The sequence below is a fragment of the Gallus gallus genome, chromosome Z (assembly GCF_016699485.2).
Source record: "Gallus gallus isolate bGalGal1 chromosome Z, bGalGal1.mat.broiler.GRCg7b, whole genome shotgun sequence".
Taxonomy (NCBI): Eukaryota; Metazoa; Chordata; class Aves; order Galliformes; family Phasianidae; genus Gallus; species Gallus gallus.
Window position 1 is genome coordinate 56,317,126 of NC_052572.1, and position 18,025 is coordinate 56,335,150.

Below are 18,025 nucleotides of genomic sequence, written 5' to 3' on the forward strand. Positions count from 1 at the left end.
CAGTGAGTTGAACGCTATTTGCAGCAGAGCTTGCCCTTCGCTGCCTGAGGAACATTGAGGGAAAAGGAGGGCAGCAGTAACCGGCAGGATCTAGGCACCGCACTGCCCGGTTAACGATGCCCGCTTCCATCAAGTAACCGGTCCCCGAGTTGCTCACGCGGCCCACCACACCGCGGAGAACAACTCGATCCCACAGCCAGGACAGCAGCCCCACCCGGCCGCTACGCCACCCCCCCACTACCATTAGCGGCCCCTCGGGCGCCAGGCCCCGACGGGAAGCCTTAAAGCGCATGCGCTTGGCGTCCTCTGGCTCAGGGACACACGCCCCGCCCCCCACGACACACAGCGCGTGCGCACTCAGCCCGCCCCATACCTCCCCCCGCCCCTCCCACCGCAGCCGCCCCTCCCCCGCCCTGCCCGCAGCCGTTACTCCTCGCACCCGCCGCCTTCCGCCCGGTCAGGCCCAGAAGCCGCCGCGCCCGCCTGGGGCCGTGAGGCGACTGCGCACCGCCGTTCCGCCTCCGCTCCTCCTGCCGTGCCGTGTCCTGACCCGGGGAGCCGGGGAAGGAGCGCGCCGGACGGCCGCCGCCGCCATGCAGATCACCCTGAAGACGCTGCAGCAGCAGACGTTCCGCATCGACATCGACCCCGAGGAGACGGTGCGGGAGCGGGGGGAATCTGGACGCGTCCGCTTCTCCCGAGCTGCGGGTCTCTCCCCGTCCCAGCGGGGCGAGCGCCGTGCCAGGGCCGCGGCAGTGGGGGGGGTGCGGCGGGAGCAGGGTGGGCCGGGATTGCGGGGGAAGGGACTGGGGGCACAGCGGAGCTACCGGTGCGTGGAGGAGGGAAGGGAAATACCTTCCTTTTGGCCCTGCAGGGCGGCGGGGAGGCCGGGGAGGGAGGGAGGGGTTGCTCCGCTCGGGGCAGCGCGTGCGCTCCGGCGCGGGGCAGGTGGGCTTCTGTCGAGGCGGCGGCCGCGGGGCACGGCGGGAGCGGCCCTCGCCGCTGCGGGGGCATGGCGCGGGAGGGAGGGGGGGCAGGGCGGCGGCACGCGGCTTCCCGCCGAAAAGCACAGGCAGAGAAAGCGGTGGGGCCGCCCCCGCTGCTCTCCTGCAGTGAGGGTGCGGGTGGGTGATTTCTGGGTGTCTTCGGGCAAGCACGGAGCTCCTCGAGGAGAGGGAGTCCCGGGGAGGGTACTTCCTTACTTGTGCGGGCGATTTCCTTAGAGCAGAGCTGTGAGCTGGGCCTCTGGAGGTGTCTGCAGCAGCCTTATGTCTGTGCTGTGCCTGCTGCTGCCAGGCCTGTTGGCTTGCCCTCCTGTGTCTGTAAAAACAATCCAGGAGGACAGCCAAAATCTGGTTGAGCTCGTTTGGCTCAACAGTGTGACAGGGAGATGGCAAATTGCTCACTGAAGCACGTATTAGAAGCCACCAAGGATCTAAAACATTGTTCTTTACTTACTACTGGGAGAAATTCTCTTGGAATCTTATCTGCTTTTCCTGACTTCGAGGAAAGTCCTGGAGAAAAATGAGTGCAAGGGAAGGGCTGGGAGAGTGTTTCCAGCCTGTGAGACAGCAAAAGGCATCGGTAAGAGGTTGTGTGACGTGAAGCTTGCTTGCACCATCTGCGTGCAGGTGTGTTGCCACTGAGGTGCAGCAGCTGACAGGATTGTTTCTCATAAGCACAGTCTGTTGGGCCTTGGCTAAGAGCAGGTGCTCAGGCAGATGTAATGTGGTTAGGGTTTGGGGAACGCTCTGCATAAAGGTGTGCAGGGTTAGACCTTGACTGTGTCAGTCCTTGAGGCGTCAAGGTGAAAATGTGTTTAAAGTTGCTGGGAGAGTGTTTTAGAAAATTAAGGGCAAACTTACCATAGAAAGTGCTGTGGATATTAGAAATTAATAAAGAGAATAGGGAAACTTTCAAACCCAGAGTACTACCCAGATGTCCACTGGGGATTTCCCAGGTTTTGAAGAATATTAATTTCAGTAGATTGCACTGAATCCTTAGGTGAATATTCTGGCACCTTTGAACAAATGTGTCTGTTCTGAGAGTTCAGGGAACATTGCTTTTAGTCTTTGAACTACACTTGCATGTTTTGCTGCTGGAGGTAGACTTGTTTACTTGGAGCTGTGCCCTATGCTGTGACAAGGCCAAAAATGATCTAGTTGTGATAGGCCAGGGAAACTTGTTGTGCTAAAATTGGCTTCTGTTTCTAGCACTTTCTCCCTGCATTCTGAGTAAAAAATGAGTCTGAGGAGATTTGATGTTAAAGTGCAAGATAGTATTCTAACAGGAGTTTATGCTTATAACAGAGAACTCTCATCAGTAGTAAGGAAAGCACTTAAATATAATTTCCAGGGGAAGAGTATGAAGAAATACATTTCAAAATAACTGATTTGGCTTCTTAAAGCTCTTACACAAGCGGTTGATTAATTTTCTGCTTGATCAGGCAGTTAAAATCTGTGGTTCAAAATGTGTTTTTAATACTCCGACTTTATTTTGTGCTTAGTTATGTCATGGAGTGCTAGCCCACTGAGTAGTTTTACTGATGAAAAATCGGACTGGGAAGTACTCTTGCTTTTGGAAGTGGTGGATAAGGACTGTCAAGTATTTTAGCTGAATAAAAGTTGGAAAAAAAAAAAAAGTTTAGCTTCAGGCCATGTTGTCTGAGAAGGGTTATTATCAAATGAAGAAATTTTTGCAAGCGTGGCTTTTTGGGGTGGGGAGAGGGAGGGAGAGGAGACAAAGCCACAGGAGTACGCCAGAATCAATGCTGTATTCATCCTCTATAAAAAGCATGATGGATTTACTAGCTGTACTTGTTCTAGTTCTGCACAGAGCAGTTCAGTACCTGACCATTCAGACTTAACCAGGACAAATCAGAATGTGCATTTATGGACACAAGCTGGTTATTGTGTTCGTTGACTAACCACAAGAGAACATGTTAAGCTACATGTTGGAAGGGAATAATAAATAGTCTGAACCTGGTGCAGACCTGTGTAGACAAATCTCATCTAAACTGATAGCGCTGGCACTGCTAACTTCTAAGTCTTGTGCTGCTTTTCCGTTTATTGCTGTGTGAGTCTGAAGTAAGCTTTAAAAAAAAAAAATTCAACAAATACTTTTAACCTCTGTTTTAAAGTGAAATAGTAGTTTTAAACTAAACTGTCCTGTTTCTTTATCAGTTTCTGTGCTGTTAGCCCTAACATCTTCACTGTCAGAAAGGGGAGAAATGGAAGATTTGGTATGTAAAGAAAACTTTGCTAGTCTCATCCTTGTACAGTAGGCTTTCACACTGAGCTTTTCTGACATAGTGAGATGCCTGCTTGTTTAACACTGCACGGGGTCAACAGGATGCTTAGAAGTTTGAACCTCTTCATGTTCTCGTATGTACTTAATATTCTTACTCTTTATTGTTAGACGTGTAGAGATTTTAGGACGTGCACATCATACTCTCTTGTGCTGGATCTCCTGTTTTTAAAGTTTAGAAGTTTAGGCTAGGTGTTAACCTAAGCATTAAATGCCCCAGGAGTGTGCTCCAACAAAAATCAGCTGTGTCTATATGTACAGACGGGGTGGGGGGGGGAGAGGGTAAGCAGTCCCATGGGAAAGGGATCATGGGGTTCTGGCAAGCAGGACATGAGACAGCAGTGTGTCCTGGAGCACAAAGGGCCAACCGTACCCCGGGGTGCAGCAGGCCCAGCACTGCCACCAGGCAAGGGGAAGGGCTGCCCCCTCTGTGCTGTGCGGCCTCACCTCCAGCACTGCTTGCAGGTTGGCTGCCACAGTAGAGGAAGGGCATCAGGCTATTAGGGAGCGTCCAGAGGAGGGTTACAAAGTGGTGAATGGTCTGGAGGGCACAGTGTGTGAGGAGCGGTTGAGGTCCCTTGATTTGCAGAGGGGCAGTGCTGAAGTCTGGGCCCGAGGGAACGGCGTGGAGCTAGGTCAGGGAAGGGGCAGCTGGGGTATTAGGAAAAGGTCACAGAAGGTATGAGTTTAAAGGGCTTGAATTTGCTGCTTGAGATTTGATATATAACCCTGCAAAAAACGTTATTTTTGATGATAACCAGACTAAGTGTCAGGAAGCACGCTCAGTTTTTTCACTGTTTTAACACTTTGTAAGTACTGTAGCATTTTGAAGTTATACTCTATCCTACTAGTTTTTTTGTTTTATTAAGTGTACACTTCTTCTGCATTTGCTTTTCTGTAGTTAGTCTTTTTCTATTTTGTGTTGGAGTTTGACTTTTCAAGCAAGGAAAGTGTAACTTCTTGGCTGATGAAGATCTAGACTTTAACATCTTCAGTATGTATGCTGGCCACTTGCTCCCAAGAGGAGTGAATTTCTGCTAGAGCAGTTGTAGCAAGGCAGTGTGGAAGACAGAGACTGTTATATTGAGAGTAAACGAAAAGGCCTTGGCTAGCTTAGCGCACGAGCTGGGAGGAGGATTTGGTAGTGCTAGGTGTTCCACATAGGTAGGTACCATGGTAAATGGAAAGATTGTCCATGATTAATGGCGTAAAAACAGAGGAGTTAATGAATTAGTTTAGTCTGGAAATGAGAAAAAGCTGTTTTTTTTAACTTGTCCATTTTATTACAGAGCATAAGGTGACAGAAGTTGAAACTGCTCTGTGAGAGAGGAGGGAGTGAATTTGTTCTGTACACTTGGGTCATGGGAACTGCTTGCCTAGAAGGAACCCTTCATGTCCTGCTTACTTAGCTGGCTGAAATAACTAAGGGCAACAGCTGGGCAACTTACCACTATCAGTTTCATGTAACCCATTTTTAGGATGTTCATCTGGGATGCACTCGGACTGGTATTTCTTTAGAAGACCTGTTTTGCAGTTAGGAATTCATCAGCTGTAACTCTTAATTAAACAGATTGCATGGCATCATTCTTGAGAGCATTGTGTTCAGTATTCTCTGAGTGGTGGGGAATAGGTGTACCTAAATTCTCTTAAGTTCATAGGGGGCAGAAAAAAGTCAGCTTGTCATGTAAACTGGCTCCTGCGGTGTATCTTCAGGCTAAGTGTTTATAGAGAGTGGATCTCCCAGAAGCAGCCAACAGATAACAGCAGTCTTTGGCTCTGCTTTGGGAGACTTCAGGTCATCCTGGGCTCAAGGTCCAGGAAGTGCCTGGTAGTCCTGTGAGAAACTTGAGGGTGCCTGCTGCTGCTAGGCAAGGATAAAATCAGGGGGACCACCGGAGTCTGAGCTTGAGGAGGCTCTGGAGTCCTCCAGCAATCCACAAGGGTTTCTAATGGGCATAATTGGAGTATCTATCTCTGCTTGGGTGGAGGCTTCTGTTCTGACAGAGCTTCTGATGGCACATGCTGCCCTCCAGGTCCCTGACTCCAGAGGGTGCCTATGGCCTCTCTCTGCGGAGAGATAGAATCTACTGTGCAGGAGGTGTGCTATCTTAGAAGAGCTGTGCCATCATATTAGAGATTTATGAGAACAGGTAAATATGTTGTGCTGTCTCAAAGAAAATCAATGGGGAGTAGACTTAGCAGCAGCCATGCTATGGAGTGATGCACCAGGCTGCTGAACAAGGGACGTGGGGGTGATGTAATCGGGAGGAATCACGGAATCAGCGAAATGATCAGCTAAAGGAATCAGCAAGGTCACTTCTGATGCTTGTGGGTTTAGCAAGGAAGTGCTTGTAAGGTACCACTATAGAAAAAGTGTCCCAAGCAATTTCTGGGTACTTAGCATGCTGGGGTGCCCCTAAGTTCCTATAAACCAACAAAGGTTGTATGGGGAGCAAGCAGGATGAGCTATGTATGCGTACAGTTGCAGGGCTCTGATCTTATTAGCTTCAAGAAGATGTGGTGGGATGGCTGACTGGAGTGTTGTAATGGAAGGATACAGACTTGAGGAGATGAAGAGGAAGTGTTTCATTCTGTATTACTGACTACCTTGAGTGTGCGGAGCTCTGCCTGGGTACACATGAGGAGCTGACCAGCAGTTTATGGGTTAGGATTTAAGACAAGATGGGGCTAGGTGACATTGTAGTGAGGGTCTACTACAGGCCACCTTATTGGGAAGAATGGAAGAGGGCAGATGAGTCACTCTGCAAAAGGATAGGAGCAGCTTCGTGTTCACAGGCCTTCATGAGGGACTTGAGACAGCCTGATGCCTGTTGGAGGGACAGCACAGCATGGTATAAGCAATCCAAGATATTGCTGGAATGTGTTGTTGGTAAGTTCCTTCTTCATGTGAAAGAGGAGCCCATGAGAGGAGGTGCTGTACTGGGCTTTGTTAGCAACAAGAGGGAGCTATTGGTGAATGTGCAGGTAAAAGGCAGCCTTGGCTGCAGTAGCTATGAAGTGTTGGGTCTTAAAGATGTTTAGGACAGCAAGGAGGGTGTACAGCAAGCTCACAACTGAGGACTTCAGAAAAGCTAACTGGCCTTCTCAAGGGTCTTGTGAGAGTACCATGGGACAAAGCCGTGAAGGTAGGAGGATCCCAAGAAATATGGCTGATATTCAAGGATCACCTCCTTCTAGCCCAAATGCAATGCATCTGGGCAGCAGTTATCAAGTTAGAAAAGTGTAAGCTCAGAGAAAAAATCTGGCAAAGGACAGTGAGGGCAACAGGAAGAACTTCTACAAGTACAAAAGGAGTACCGGGGAAAAAGTGAGCCCTCTTCTGAAGAAAATAGACCTGGTTACATAGGACAGTAAAAATGCTGAGGTACTGAATGCTGCTTTTGCATCAGTCTTTACCAGCAAGGTTATGTGTCAGGTCCCAGAGGCTGGAGGAAAAGCTGGAGCAAGAAAGATGTACCTTTGTTGGAAGAGAAGTACTTGAGCATTCCTCAGTCCATGAGCCTTCATGCAATGCACTCACGAGTGCTGAGACTGCTGACAAATGTGATCACAAAGACACTTCCTACAATTTTTGCTTGATCATGGCAGTGGGGAGAAATGCCTGAAGACTAGAGTAAAGCAGGTATCTTGCCTTGTCTTCAAGAAAAGCAAGAAGGAGGACCTGGTTGGCATGAGCTCAGTCTTTGGAGAGGTGAGGGAACAACTAGTTCTAGGAGCTGTTTCTGTGCACATGAAGGGGAAGAAAAATATCAGGAGCAGTAAGCATGTATTCACTAAGGGGAAGTCATGCCTGACTCTCATATGGGGTAAGGTTAATTTTCTTTGTAACAGCTCACACGGTCTGTGCTTCAGATTTTTGATGAAAACAATGGTGGTAACACGCTTGATGTTTTCAATTGTTGTTAAGTAATGCTTGCAGAAAGCCAGAAACTTTTCTGCCTCTCATGCTGCCCTGCCAGCTAGGGGTGCAGAAGAAGATAGGAGGGGACACAGCGAGGACAACTGACCCACACCGATCGAAGGGATGTTCCATCCCTTATGGTGTTATACTCAGCCATAAAAGCTGGGAAAAAGGAAGAAGGGGTGTTCATAGTGGTGTTTTTTGTCTTCCCAAGATACTGTTAAGCATGATGAGCCTTGCTTTCCAGGAAGTCTCTAACATTTGCCTGTCCGTGGGAAGCAGTGAATTAACTCCTTGTTTTGCGTTGATTGCATGCACTGCTTTTACTTTACAGTAGTAAACTATCTTTATCTCTACACAGGAGTTCATTCTCATTTTCTCCTCCATCCAGCTTGGGGAGTACGAGCAAGAGGCTGTGCGGTACTTAGTGGCCCATAGGATGGCTGATAAGCTTCTATAATGAAATCCCTGGTATGATGGATGAGGGTGGTGCAGTGGATGCTGTCTGCCTGGACTTCAGTAAGATCTAGATGTTATCCCGTAAGATTCTCTTAGAGAAGCTGTTGAAGCATGGGCTGGTTGTGCAGACAGTGTTTTATGAGAAAAATGTCATGATTCTGTGGATGTCAGTGTTTACTGTGCATCTTAAAACCTGTTTTCCCAAATTAACAGATCAGTTTGCTGCTGCAGTTTCTTTCCAGAAAGAAATTTTTACTTAACTCTGCATTGATGACAGTGTTAGAGTCTAGAAAATCTAGAGAGTTGGAGATGTAATTTGGTAGAGGCAAAGTTCAGGTTATTACTATTTTCAACATCTCATTGTGCCTTTCGTTGGAAGATGCTGCTGACCTTTTGAACGGAAGTGACAGGCTTCTCTTTTTTGCTTGAAAAATGAGCAGTTATATTTCAAGTCTGAATGAAGCAGGTTCAGACTACTGTGTCTGACATAACTCAGGTAGTCTGGGGAGTGCTTCTTTCTTTCTGATGTACTAGAAGCACAGGTGTCATATCCTCAGTGAGTGCTAAGACTTAAGTCACTCCAGCTAGAGCTGCAAGAGGAAATTTTATCTTCCATTAGCATATTACTGTTGAGTTGTTATCTGTCTTATTTTTTTTATTTTGTGAATTCTTTGCAGGTGAAAGGGATCTGGCCTACAGGCTAAATAGTGGCTGAAAGCAAAAGAACAGGCAGTCACTCATCAGAAATATATACTTTAGTGTGAGTGTTTCTTGAACATCTACCTCTAAAAACTGAGTGGTGACTTCTGTAGCTGACTGTATTTCTGTGCAGATATACGTGCAGAAAAGTGGTGCAACAGTCTAAGCAGTTCAGGAGGCTTGGACTGCATTGAGGAAAATATCTTGATCTAGGTGACAGTGCAACCAAAGGAGAAGTGTTACTGCACCTTTTGCTTACCAACACAGATGAGTTAATTAGAGGGGCCAGGACTAGCAGCAGCCTGGGTCACAGTGGCCCTAATGTTAGGGCCTTTAATATTAGGGCCCTAAACATGTCCTAATAGAATTTATGAACTTGAGGGATATGGGTCAGGTGAAGACTAAAGTTATAATATTGAATTTTAGCAGACTTCAGTTGTTTGAGGAATTAGTAAATGGGACCTCCAGAGATTGTTCTTAAGGATTAAGGAGCAGAACAGAACTGGCAGCTGTGTAAGGACATTGTTAGAGCATGAGAACTTTCAATTCCCACGTGTAAGAAGTCATGCAAGGAAAACAGGAGACTGAATAAGGATATCCTGGTAAAACTAATGTCTAAGAAGGAAATGCATAGGCAGTGGAGCCAGGGATATATATATACTGGGAAAACCGTAGGGACATTGCCCAGATATGTAGGGAGAGGGTCGGGAAGGCTAAAGAATAGTTGGAACTGAATTTGTGAAGGAGTATGAAAAATAGTAAGAAGGGCTTCTGCAGGTACATTGGTCAGAAAAGGAATATTAAAGGAAATGTAATCCCCACCTTGATAAATAAGAAAGGAGGGCTGGTGGCAGCTGACATGGGACATGGCTAATGTACTCAATTTTTTGCCTGTTTTCAGTAGTAACCCCATTGTTCAAGTCTTTGAACCTCAAGGAAGTGACAAGGAAAACCAAGTCCGTTCCATTGTAGAAGATCATTAAAAAAAGAAAAAAAAAAAAACCCAATAAAACACCAGCTGTGAGAAGTAGAGTGTACAGGGAGTGTTTGGACTGTGAAAAGGGGATTCCACTGCTGGTGTCTTGTATTGTGCATGTGAATATAATCCTGTGCTCTAAACTGTGCTCAGGGTAGAAGTCTAGCAGGAAGTGGAAGTGCTCTGACTGGAGGTTGTGGGTTAACAGTTTCAATTGGATAAAATGAGCTTGTAGGGAAGTCGGCAGCGACTCCTACTCCATTGAAGCCAGCAGAAGCTGTATGTAGTAGAAACTGGGTTTAGTGTTACTGAAGGAAACTGGAAACTGTAAAGGGACTTGCCCTTGCATCTTGAGCGTTGACATTCTGGAGAAGCAGGTGTTCTAATGATCTGTGAAAACATTGGTGAATATTTGGCATTGCTACTGTCGAAATGAGTGATGACACCCCTTTGGGGTGATGGTCTGATCTCCCAGAAGGGGTGTTGATAATAGAACAGCAGACATCACTGTGGATGGTGCTGGCTGCTATTCATATGGAACAGTGATGACAATACTGGATCATCAGAGATAATATAAAAGAACTCAGGAGTCAAAGAGTGCTTGTCTGAGCTCACTCACCCTTCAGCACCTTCATCTAGCTCTTGTGAACGCAAGTGGATTTTTAAGATTAATAGTTGATGACTGGAGTTTGATTACTGAATTTGATGCAAAACCTCCCATGAGCACAGCATTTCCAAATGTGCTAGTACTACAGTATAAATGTGAAGCAAAGAGTACTGCTTGTTATTTGGTCATTGTCACAGCTAACACATTTACCTTTATTTTGTTGGCATTGCAGTTTCTCTGTATCTGGAGAGGTGTGCTATACACCTCCAGCCATGTACCAGAAGGAAGAAAGCATAGCCCTGTTGGTTGTCGTGGGCTTGCACAAAAGGCTTTGATGAGTGAGGACAGTGCCTTAGGTCACTTGCAGTGTGTCAGTGATATCATTGCACATGAGGTGGGCAGAAAAAGCATCCTTGTAATTTTGCTGTTATTATTTTACCAAAGTAAGGAACTCCTTTGCATGGGTCCAGTTATTGTGTAGCAGTTAACATATGTTCTGGCTGTCCCAGCCTAACCTACATTATCTGTGGAGACGTTTCTATTTGAGAGAACAGACTTTAGTTTTGTTCCTTGTAGGAAAAAAAAGAAAAAGTATTTTGGAATAGAATTCAAATTCTAAAACATGAGGAAAATAAAAGTCAGGAGGCATCTGAAAACAATAGCTTGACTGAGTGCAGAGGATGTGAAACGAGCTTTAAATTTCACTGATCAAATGAATTTCAATATGATCAAAAAGGATCATATTACATTATTTGTCTAATCTATGGCAAAAGTAGTGACTAAGTGAAAGGAGAAACTTCGAGACGTTGTTTTTTGAGTCATTAGTACAAGTACAGAAGCACATGAAATAGGTAAGCAGGGTGTTAAGATGTAGGCTTCTAGAACATGGCCCTTTCAACATGATTTGGCAATTTTCCCTGCAGGAGCACAGAACTTTAAGCAATGCTGTTACATAATGTAGAATTGAGGAAAAACTGCTTTGTTGCTTATCCATGGCCTAGGCAGACTGTTGTGTTGTGAGTGACTGTCAGCTTGAAGTAATAACTGGGTAGGAATTCCTTACTTCAGTTTTTACTTTTGGGGAGAAACAATATTAAGCCATTAAACAAGCATAAATTCAGAGTGGACTTTTGTCAAACTAAATGCAAGAGAATGGTGATGCTATCAGTAAATCAGTAATATTAAGGTTGCTGATGTTTTGAACTTTTGAAAACTTAAATAGTTGTGAGCTGCTGTTAGTTTTGCTGTGGAAGAGCAAGCGACTAGCTGCAGGTGGATCATAAAGCTTTTGTCAGGTCCTGAAGTGGCACACACAGTAAGGGTACCAACAGTGTCTTTTTCCAACAGCTGAGGGGGAAAAAAGCGTCGGCTTTTTATTTCAGCATTGTCCCACAGACAGCATCATATCTTGTCCTCTGTATCCTTGTATGGCTAGTGATTTAATCACCTGTATCAGGTACAGACTTAGATAATAGGTTTGATTCTGCAGGCCTGTTCTGTGAGGTAATAAAACATGGTGAAATGAGTGCTCCTTTTTATAGTACTGTTGAAAAGATGCAGCTTCTTTATCAGTGTTCCCTGGTGGACAATCACAGAATGGCCTGGGTTGGAAGAGACCTCAAGGATCATGAATCTCCAACCCCCGAGCCGGGCAGGGCCACCAACCTCCCCATTTACTAGACCAGGTTGCCCGGGGCCCCATCCAACCTGGACTTGAACACCTCCAGGGACGGGGCATCCACAGCCTCTCTGGGCAGCCCGTTCCAGCACCTCACCATTCTCCTGGTAAAGAACTTCCCCCTAACATCCAACCTAAATCTTCCCTCTTTCAACTTAAAACCGCTCCCCCTTGTCTGGCTGTTATGTACCCTTTCAAAGAGTTTACTCCCCTCCTGTTTATAGGCTCCCTTCAGGTACTGAAAGGCTGCAATGAGGTCACCCCGCAGCCTTTTCTTCTCCAGGCTGAACTAGCCCAGCTCCCTCAGCCTGTCCTCGTAGGGGAGGTGCTCCAGCCCACTGATCATCTTGTGGCCCTCCTCTGGACCCTCTCCAGCAGCTCTCTGTCTTTCTTGTACTGCGGGCTCGGTACCTGGACACAGTACTCCAGATGGGGCCTCACAAGAGCAGAGCAGAGAGGGACAATCACCTCCCTGTCCCTGCTGGCCACCCCTAAGGTGGGTGTGAGGGTTAGTGTGAAAAAGAGCCTCACAAATAAAATCCAAGAGGAAGAGGGAGGAGACTGGGGGCTGTTGAAAAGGAAAAGGAGAAAGATAACACAAAGGTCTAAGACATTTAGGGAAGAAAGATGTGAAGGTAGGAAGTATGGCTGTGTGTTGAGTGGATGAGAGATCTTAATTTTGCTGAAAAGCTGGCCTTCGTGATTCTCAGTAAAATAAGCATTGACATGTGAAAATGTTTTAGTGTATTTACTACTTAAGCAACCCTACCAGTGATCTGCTGCTTTAAAAATTAATAAACAGTGAGAATTTTACAAGTACAAAAAAATGGTCAATTTAATCCAGCTGTCCGGTTAAATGCATTTTCTAATGTACAACTGGTTAAATTGCTAGATAGAAACATAACAAGAGGATCAAGCTTTTAATTTAAAAAAAAAAATGTTTATGAGTATACAGGAAGACAGAAGGTGAAATTAGTTTGGATTAATCAGTTCATAATCAATTGGCTGTCTGTTGTCTCTATATTGGGAGCATCTGCCAAGAAGCAGGAATGAATGTTTTGGTACAAGCATTAAAATATGATTGCAGATGTGTTGGTACAGACATTTCTACAGGAACAACCTTTGTCTGTCTGTGGTTTTTATGTTTCTGTAATTCTTGGTATATCATAATGTGGTCTTTCTGGAGACTATGATCACAAAATGAATTTTCTAGGCTTAAATTTGCTATGCGAAGCTCCGCATATTGCCAGGGAGGGAAAAGAGTTGGAAGCTGCTTCTGTAAAATGAACAACGAGGCAGTTGGCACAAATTGCTGCTTATCAAGGGTTGTGGTAATTCCAGTGAGTTAAATCAAATGTCACAGTGACCTTAACAAAAAAAAAAAAAAAAAACAAACAACACAATGAGCCATCAAACATTCCATGAAGGGTCATTATGATAAATGTTTCAGGTGTGCACAGTCTGCCCCCAGCATTCAAAGAACAGGGAATGGAAATAGACAAAAGTATTTTCTGCCCAAATTTCTCAACTTTTCATTGTATGGTAGGCTTGCACTTAATCTAATTCAGTTAAGATGAGAGAGAAGAATTTTTATGGATAAATCAGTTACTTGTGGAGGGTACACTTTACGCTGAGGTATCTATGCTGATGTCTTTGGAAGGCTGCTGTACTTTATCAATGAAGTACATAAGATTTAACTGAAAACTACTTCTTAGTAATAAAATTGTATGGAACAAAGTACTCTTAATTTTATATTGTGAACCTATGTTTTTTTAAAGCAAGACTTATTCTGTGCTTTAGGTGAAGGCACTGAAAGAGAAGATTGAATCAGAAAGGGGGAAAGATGCTTTTCCAGTTGCTGGTCAAAAACTAATTTATGCAGGTAATAAATATTTTGAAAATGCTGTATCTGAATTTACCATGTTATTTCTGTTCTTTGATTGGAATCGTAAGTCTTATAAAGATAAGTTCTGAAACATAAACTAAGTTTAAGCAAAAACAAAACAAAACAAACAAAAAAACACCCTGATCTCACTACCAAGGAGAATTCCTAACTTTAAATCAAATTCTTTCAGGTTTTAGTGTATATATGTGTTTCTGTTGTTACCTGTCTTTTTGTTGCATGTTATGCTAATGGCTTCAGATATGGATGGCGTAAGCCAGGTGGAAGAGAAATGGCTTTTGTTAGAAGAATTTGGGGGTTGCAGTTAACTCTTATCTTTCATTCAGTTTGTGTTGTGTCTACCTGAAGCATTTCTCCATTTATTTCAGACAATTAAACAGAGTATATCTTTTGAGATTGAGAAAAGAAAGCCACCACCAAAACTGTTTTTTAGTTTGAAGTGTTCTTGTTTTTGTTATTTGTAGTACTTCCAAGCAGTCATTTAAAAGTGTGTGTTTTGTGGTAGCAAAAAGCATGCTAATGTTAGATAAAGATATGAAATAGTTCGTTGAAATTTTGTGGTCATGTTTTTTTGTTGTTTTTCTACCTCACTGATTCATTCTGTTATTAAACACAGAGACAGTTTTTGTTTTCACTCGAAGTCAGAATTCAGAACGTTTTATCACTAAACCCACAGTTATGCTTTTTTTCTCTTAGATTGTGCCTGAATGAAATTCTGGTGATTTTTTTTTTTTCCCCCTATCTTACTGCTTTATAAGCAGTACTGGTTTTTCACTGGTGATAAGATGAAGATGCTAGTCATGATAGAAAGATGATAATCAGAAGAGAAGTCAGAAATCTGTACTTGTTTGTAGGAACTTCACACAACTGTTTTTCTTAGCAAAGTTCGTCCCTGTCCTTAAATAAAGAAAATGCACATGAACGTGAAGGTGAGAGTCTCATATACAATAAAGGCATATGGTAGGCTTTGTACAATACATAAAATCGTATGACATTTTTAATACTTGGTGATCTAAAAAAAAATAAATTGGGTTGCGTAAGATCCTAGAATATGGTTTACGTATTTTCAAAAGCCAGAATTTATCTGCATGCGCTGTATGATGCACAGGCAGTAGAAAATGTAGGAAATAAGATATAAAATGGAACTCTGCTCTTTGTAATGATACTCTCATATTTGCATAGCCATGTCATGCTTGAGAATGCTTCTCAAAGATATGTTTCGTTTTCTTGGACAAGAGATGCAAGGTTGTATTGACGTTTTTACATTAAAATGAACTTTTATGAATATGAAGTCTTTTCATATTTTGGTGAAAGTGTAAGTGATAGCACATTGATATCCTTCCTGGACCTGATGAAAAAACACTTACTTGTAACTAAAACAGTTTCTTATTTAAAAAAAAAAAAAAAGGGCTAATCAGCAGTGCAGTAGTTCTTCTTTTGTCATCTGTACTAGCATAGAATCTAAAACCCCTAAGAACAGTGTGTCCTGAGAAGCAAGCTCCTTCCCTAAAGTCCGTATAAACTGGAAAAGTGTAAGTAAGCCTGTATAGGTCCTGAGTCAGATGCTGCACCGTCTGCTACATACGTTACCAGTACTGCTGCTGCCTTACACTTAATGTGTTCTTGGTCATTTGACCTGAAAGGCCATGCTGGAAACTATGTGGAGTGGGACAGTAGCACCTCGTTTGTGTTTTTAGTGCCATAATGTGTACGTACATCTTGATTTCCTTGCAATCAGTATAAGGATGTGTCCTGCTAGTTATAATTAAATGGTGTATTCTGCTACACTGAGAATGGTTATGAAAATTTGCATTTTAATGCTGAAATGGGGAAGTGGCCATTGGCATGTCTTCAAAAAATGAATCAATTAAAGCCATGAAATATGTAGTGAAAATTCTGTAGTAGAATAAGTACTATAAAACTCACTGTTGTATATTCAGTTCTCTGATTTTAAGTTCTTGTAGAAAGGGAGGTAAATAGCCACAGTACCATCTCTGCTTATGAAACATAGGAAGTGGTAGTATAACAAAAAAAACCCCACATCTGTCAGGGTAGCAGATGTGGAGCAGTTCTAGATTTTTCTAATGCTTTAGCCTTCTTTTATGAACAATTTTTTGAAGTTGTGAAGTCCGTGAATGTGTGTCATGCAGATAAACTGTGGCAGGCAACTGTAGATAGTGTATTAAATTTAAAGGGCTAGCAGAAAAGAGCAGACAGGAGTTTTCTTGCTGTGTCTTGTGTGTAAACAGATATAAGTTATTCTGTTCAGCTTACCGTATGCTAATACCTTTTCTCTGCATTATTTGTATCTGCGTTTACAGAAAGATTTGTTCTACTGTTGATTTGACGCTTCTGTTTTAAACTACTTGAAAGCAGATTTAAAACTTTGAGCAGATGTCAGAGTTGCAGCTAACAATGGACATCATAGGAGGAAAACGAGTTGGAACTGTACTGCCAAAACTTAATGGCTGAAACACTTCAAAATGACTAAGTTCATAAGTATGCAAAAGACTTACTTTTATGTGGTTTTGGAGCTGTGTTAATGTGAGGGAATACCAAAGTCATCTAATGACCCATTACGTGACTTCTTACAAATTTTCATGCTTTATTTGCCAGGTAAAATTCTTAATGATGATACTGCTCTTAAAGAATATAAAATAGATGAGAAGAACTTTGTGGTGGTTATGGTGACAAAAGTGAGTAAATCCTTATTTTTGAAAGGAAAATTCCTTTCACTTTTTTTCATTGTTTTTACATGCCATAAAACCAATGGAAACTTGTTCTCTGAAAGTTTTATTCTATGTTAATGTAACTGTTTGAATAGACTTGATCCCTCCAGGGCTTTTCTTAAAAGGAGGAAAGGAAACCAGGTAAGTTTGTTACTAAATTATCTGTACAGAATTTATTCAATTCTTGCCATGTTGCTTTTCAAAACTCATGGCTGTTCCTTTTGTGAAGCTCAGAAACTTAAACCTGGTGGCTTAACAGAAAAGTTCCATCAATAAATATGAGAGTCTTGAAGGGCTACAGTTGCAAATTAAAGGAAATGGCTGTGACGTCTGCTTGATGTGTCTCTGCTTTTGACCGGTTGTTAGATTGCTGTCAGAGAATCAAGCCATTGATTATCTACTTCTTCCAGGCACTTGGGGTTTGAATTAAACTGGCTTCATCTATGTCTTGAGGTATGAGGGTAACTGTGGCGTTACACGTCCTCCTCTTGAAGAAAACCTAAGTTCAGTTGCACTTCACATGTGTCCAGTATTAGTTCCTAAGATTCTTCATTTGAATGTAGCTGTTGTTTTACTTGTGAATAAACAAATGCTCTAGTTTGTGGTATGCAATTTGTGGCACTTATCAGTAGAGGCAGATATGGATAGGTTTTCAGAGTGTGTTTTTCATTTTGTTTATACACAAAGGAGAATATGAGAGACAAAGACTCAACAAAAATTGCTAAATGCAATACCTGCTTATGTCAACACTGCTTCAGTGTTGGGCAGTTCTGAATTATTACAGTCTTTCTGTTCAAGTTCAGTTTTTTTTACTTGTGAGTCGATTCTGGGGAAGAGGTGCTGTTGCACAAGCACAACTGCAAACTTTTTCTGATGATCATAATCAGTGACTTTTTTTTTCTGTGAATGCTTGTTAAAGTCATCTTTACCTGCTGAAAGCTGTTCAATCTCAGACTTTCCTTTCAGACAAAGGGAGGAAATACATGTTCCCTAATTTAAAACAAACAAAAAAAAACATTGCCTGAACGCAGTTCTCTTCGAGTAAGTAGTTGTTATGCTGTTTCTCTTGGTGAGGTGAGGATGTGGGCAGACCTTAAAGATATGTGTAGGTAAGGAACTACAGGGATACAGCTTTCAAAAATTCAATTCCAAAAGTTATTTCTTTCTGATGGATCTAATACTACATCAAAAATTCATGTTTCCAATAGTGAGGCATGAAGATTAAAGTGCAGTTGTGTGAGTATTAGCAAACATGAATTTCTTGCTGTTGGTCTGATAGTGCTTGATTCTGCTGGACTCCCGGTACTTACTATAAAACTCAAACATGTGAAGTGTTATTTGCGTGATGCTTTAAATCAGTAAACAGTACATAAGTTAAACTTGTTACTGATGAAGCTTACATTTATTACCCTTTCTTAGCATCTCGTTTTTCAGAAAACAAAATTCATAATGAAAAGTGATTTTTGCCTTTATCCCTTTATTACAAATATGAGTGGTGAAAAAACCTTACACTTACTACTCTTGTCAGATATCTTCTGATGACTGTTTCATCTAAAAAATATGCTTTTACAATACACAAGATTGTTCTCACATTTAGAGTATTGCAGTTTATAAATATTTGGACCTCACTTTTGCATTTCACATCATGCGTGAATACTGTGAATGTTTAGGTGTCTAAATAACTACTTGAGTGACACTACCAGTTGCCAATTTAAGCACAATAAAAAGTATAGATTATCTTGGAAG

At 42.8% G+C, this 18,025-nt stretch overlaps 1 protein-coding gene across 4 annotated transcripts in view; it reads left to right on the forward strand.

Moving 5' to 3' along the window:
• The first annotated feature begins 459 nt into the window (after nucleotides 1-459).
• Nucleotides 460-18,025, forward strand: part of RAD23B (RAD23 homolog B, nucleotide excision repair protein) — a 36,492-nt gene continuing 18,926 nt past the window's right edge. The window contains exons 1-3 of one of the 4 annotated variants that reach the window (XM_429175.8): nucleotides 460-659; nucleotides 13,448-13,529; nucleotides 16,167-16,246. In XM_429175.8, coding sequence (XP_429175.3) covers nucleotides 594-659; nucleotides 13,448-13,529; nucleotides 16,167-16,246 — 228 coding nt within the window. In that variant the 5' untranslated portion in view covers nucleotides 460-593. Of the gene's footprint in view, nucleotides 660-3,574; nucleotides 10,364-13,447; nucleotides 13,530-16,166; nucleotides 16,247-18,025 lie in introns of those variants that run through there. The other 3 variants (XM_025144853.3, XM_015280519.4, XM_046905542.1) reach the window with 3 other exon arrangements.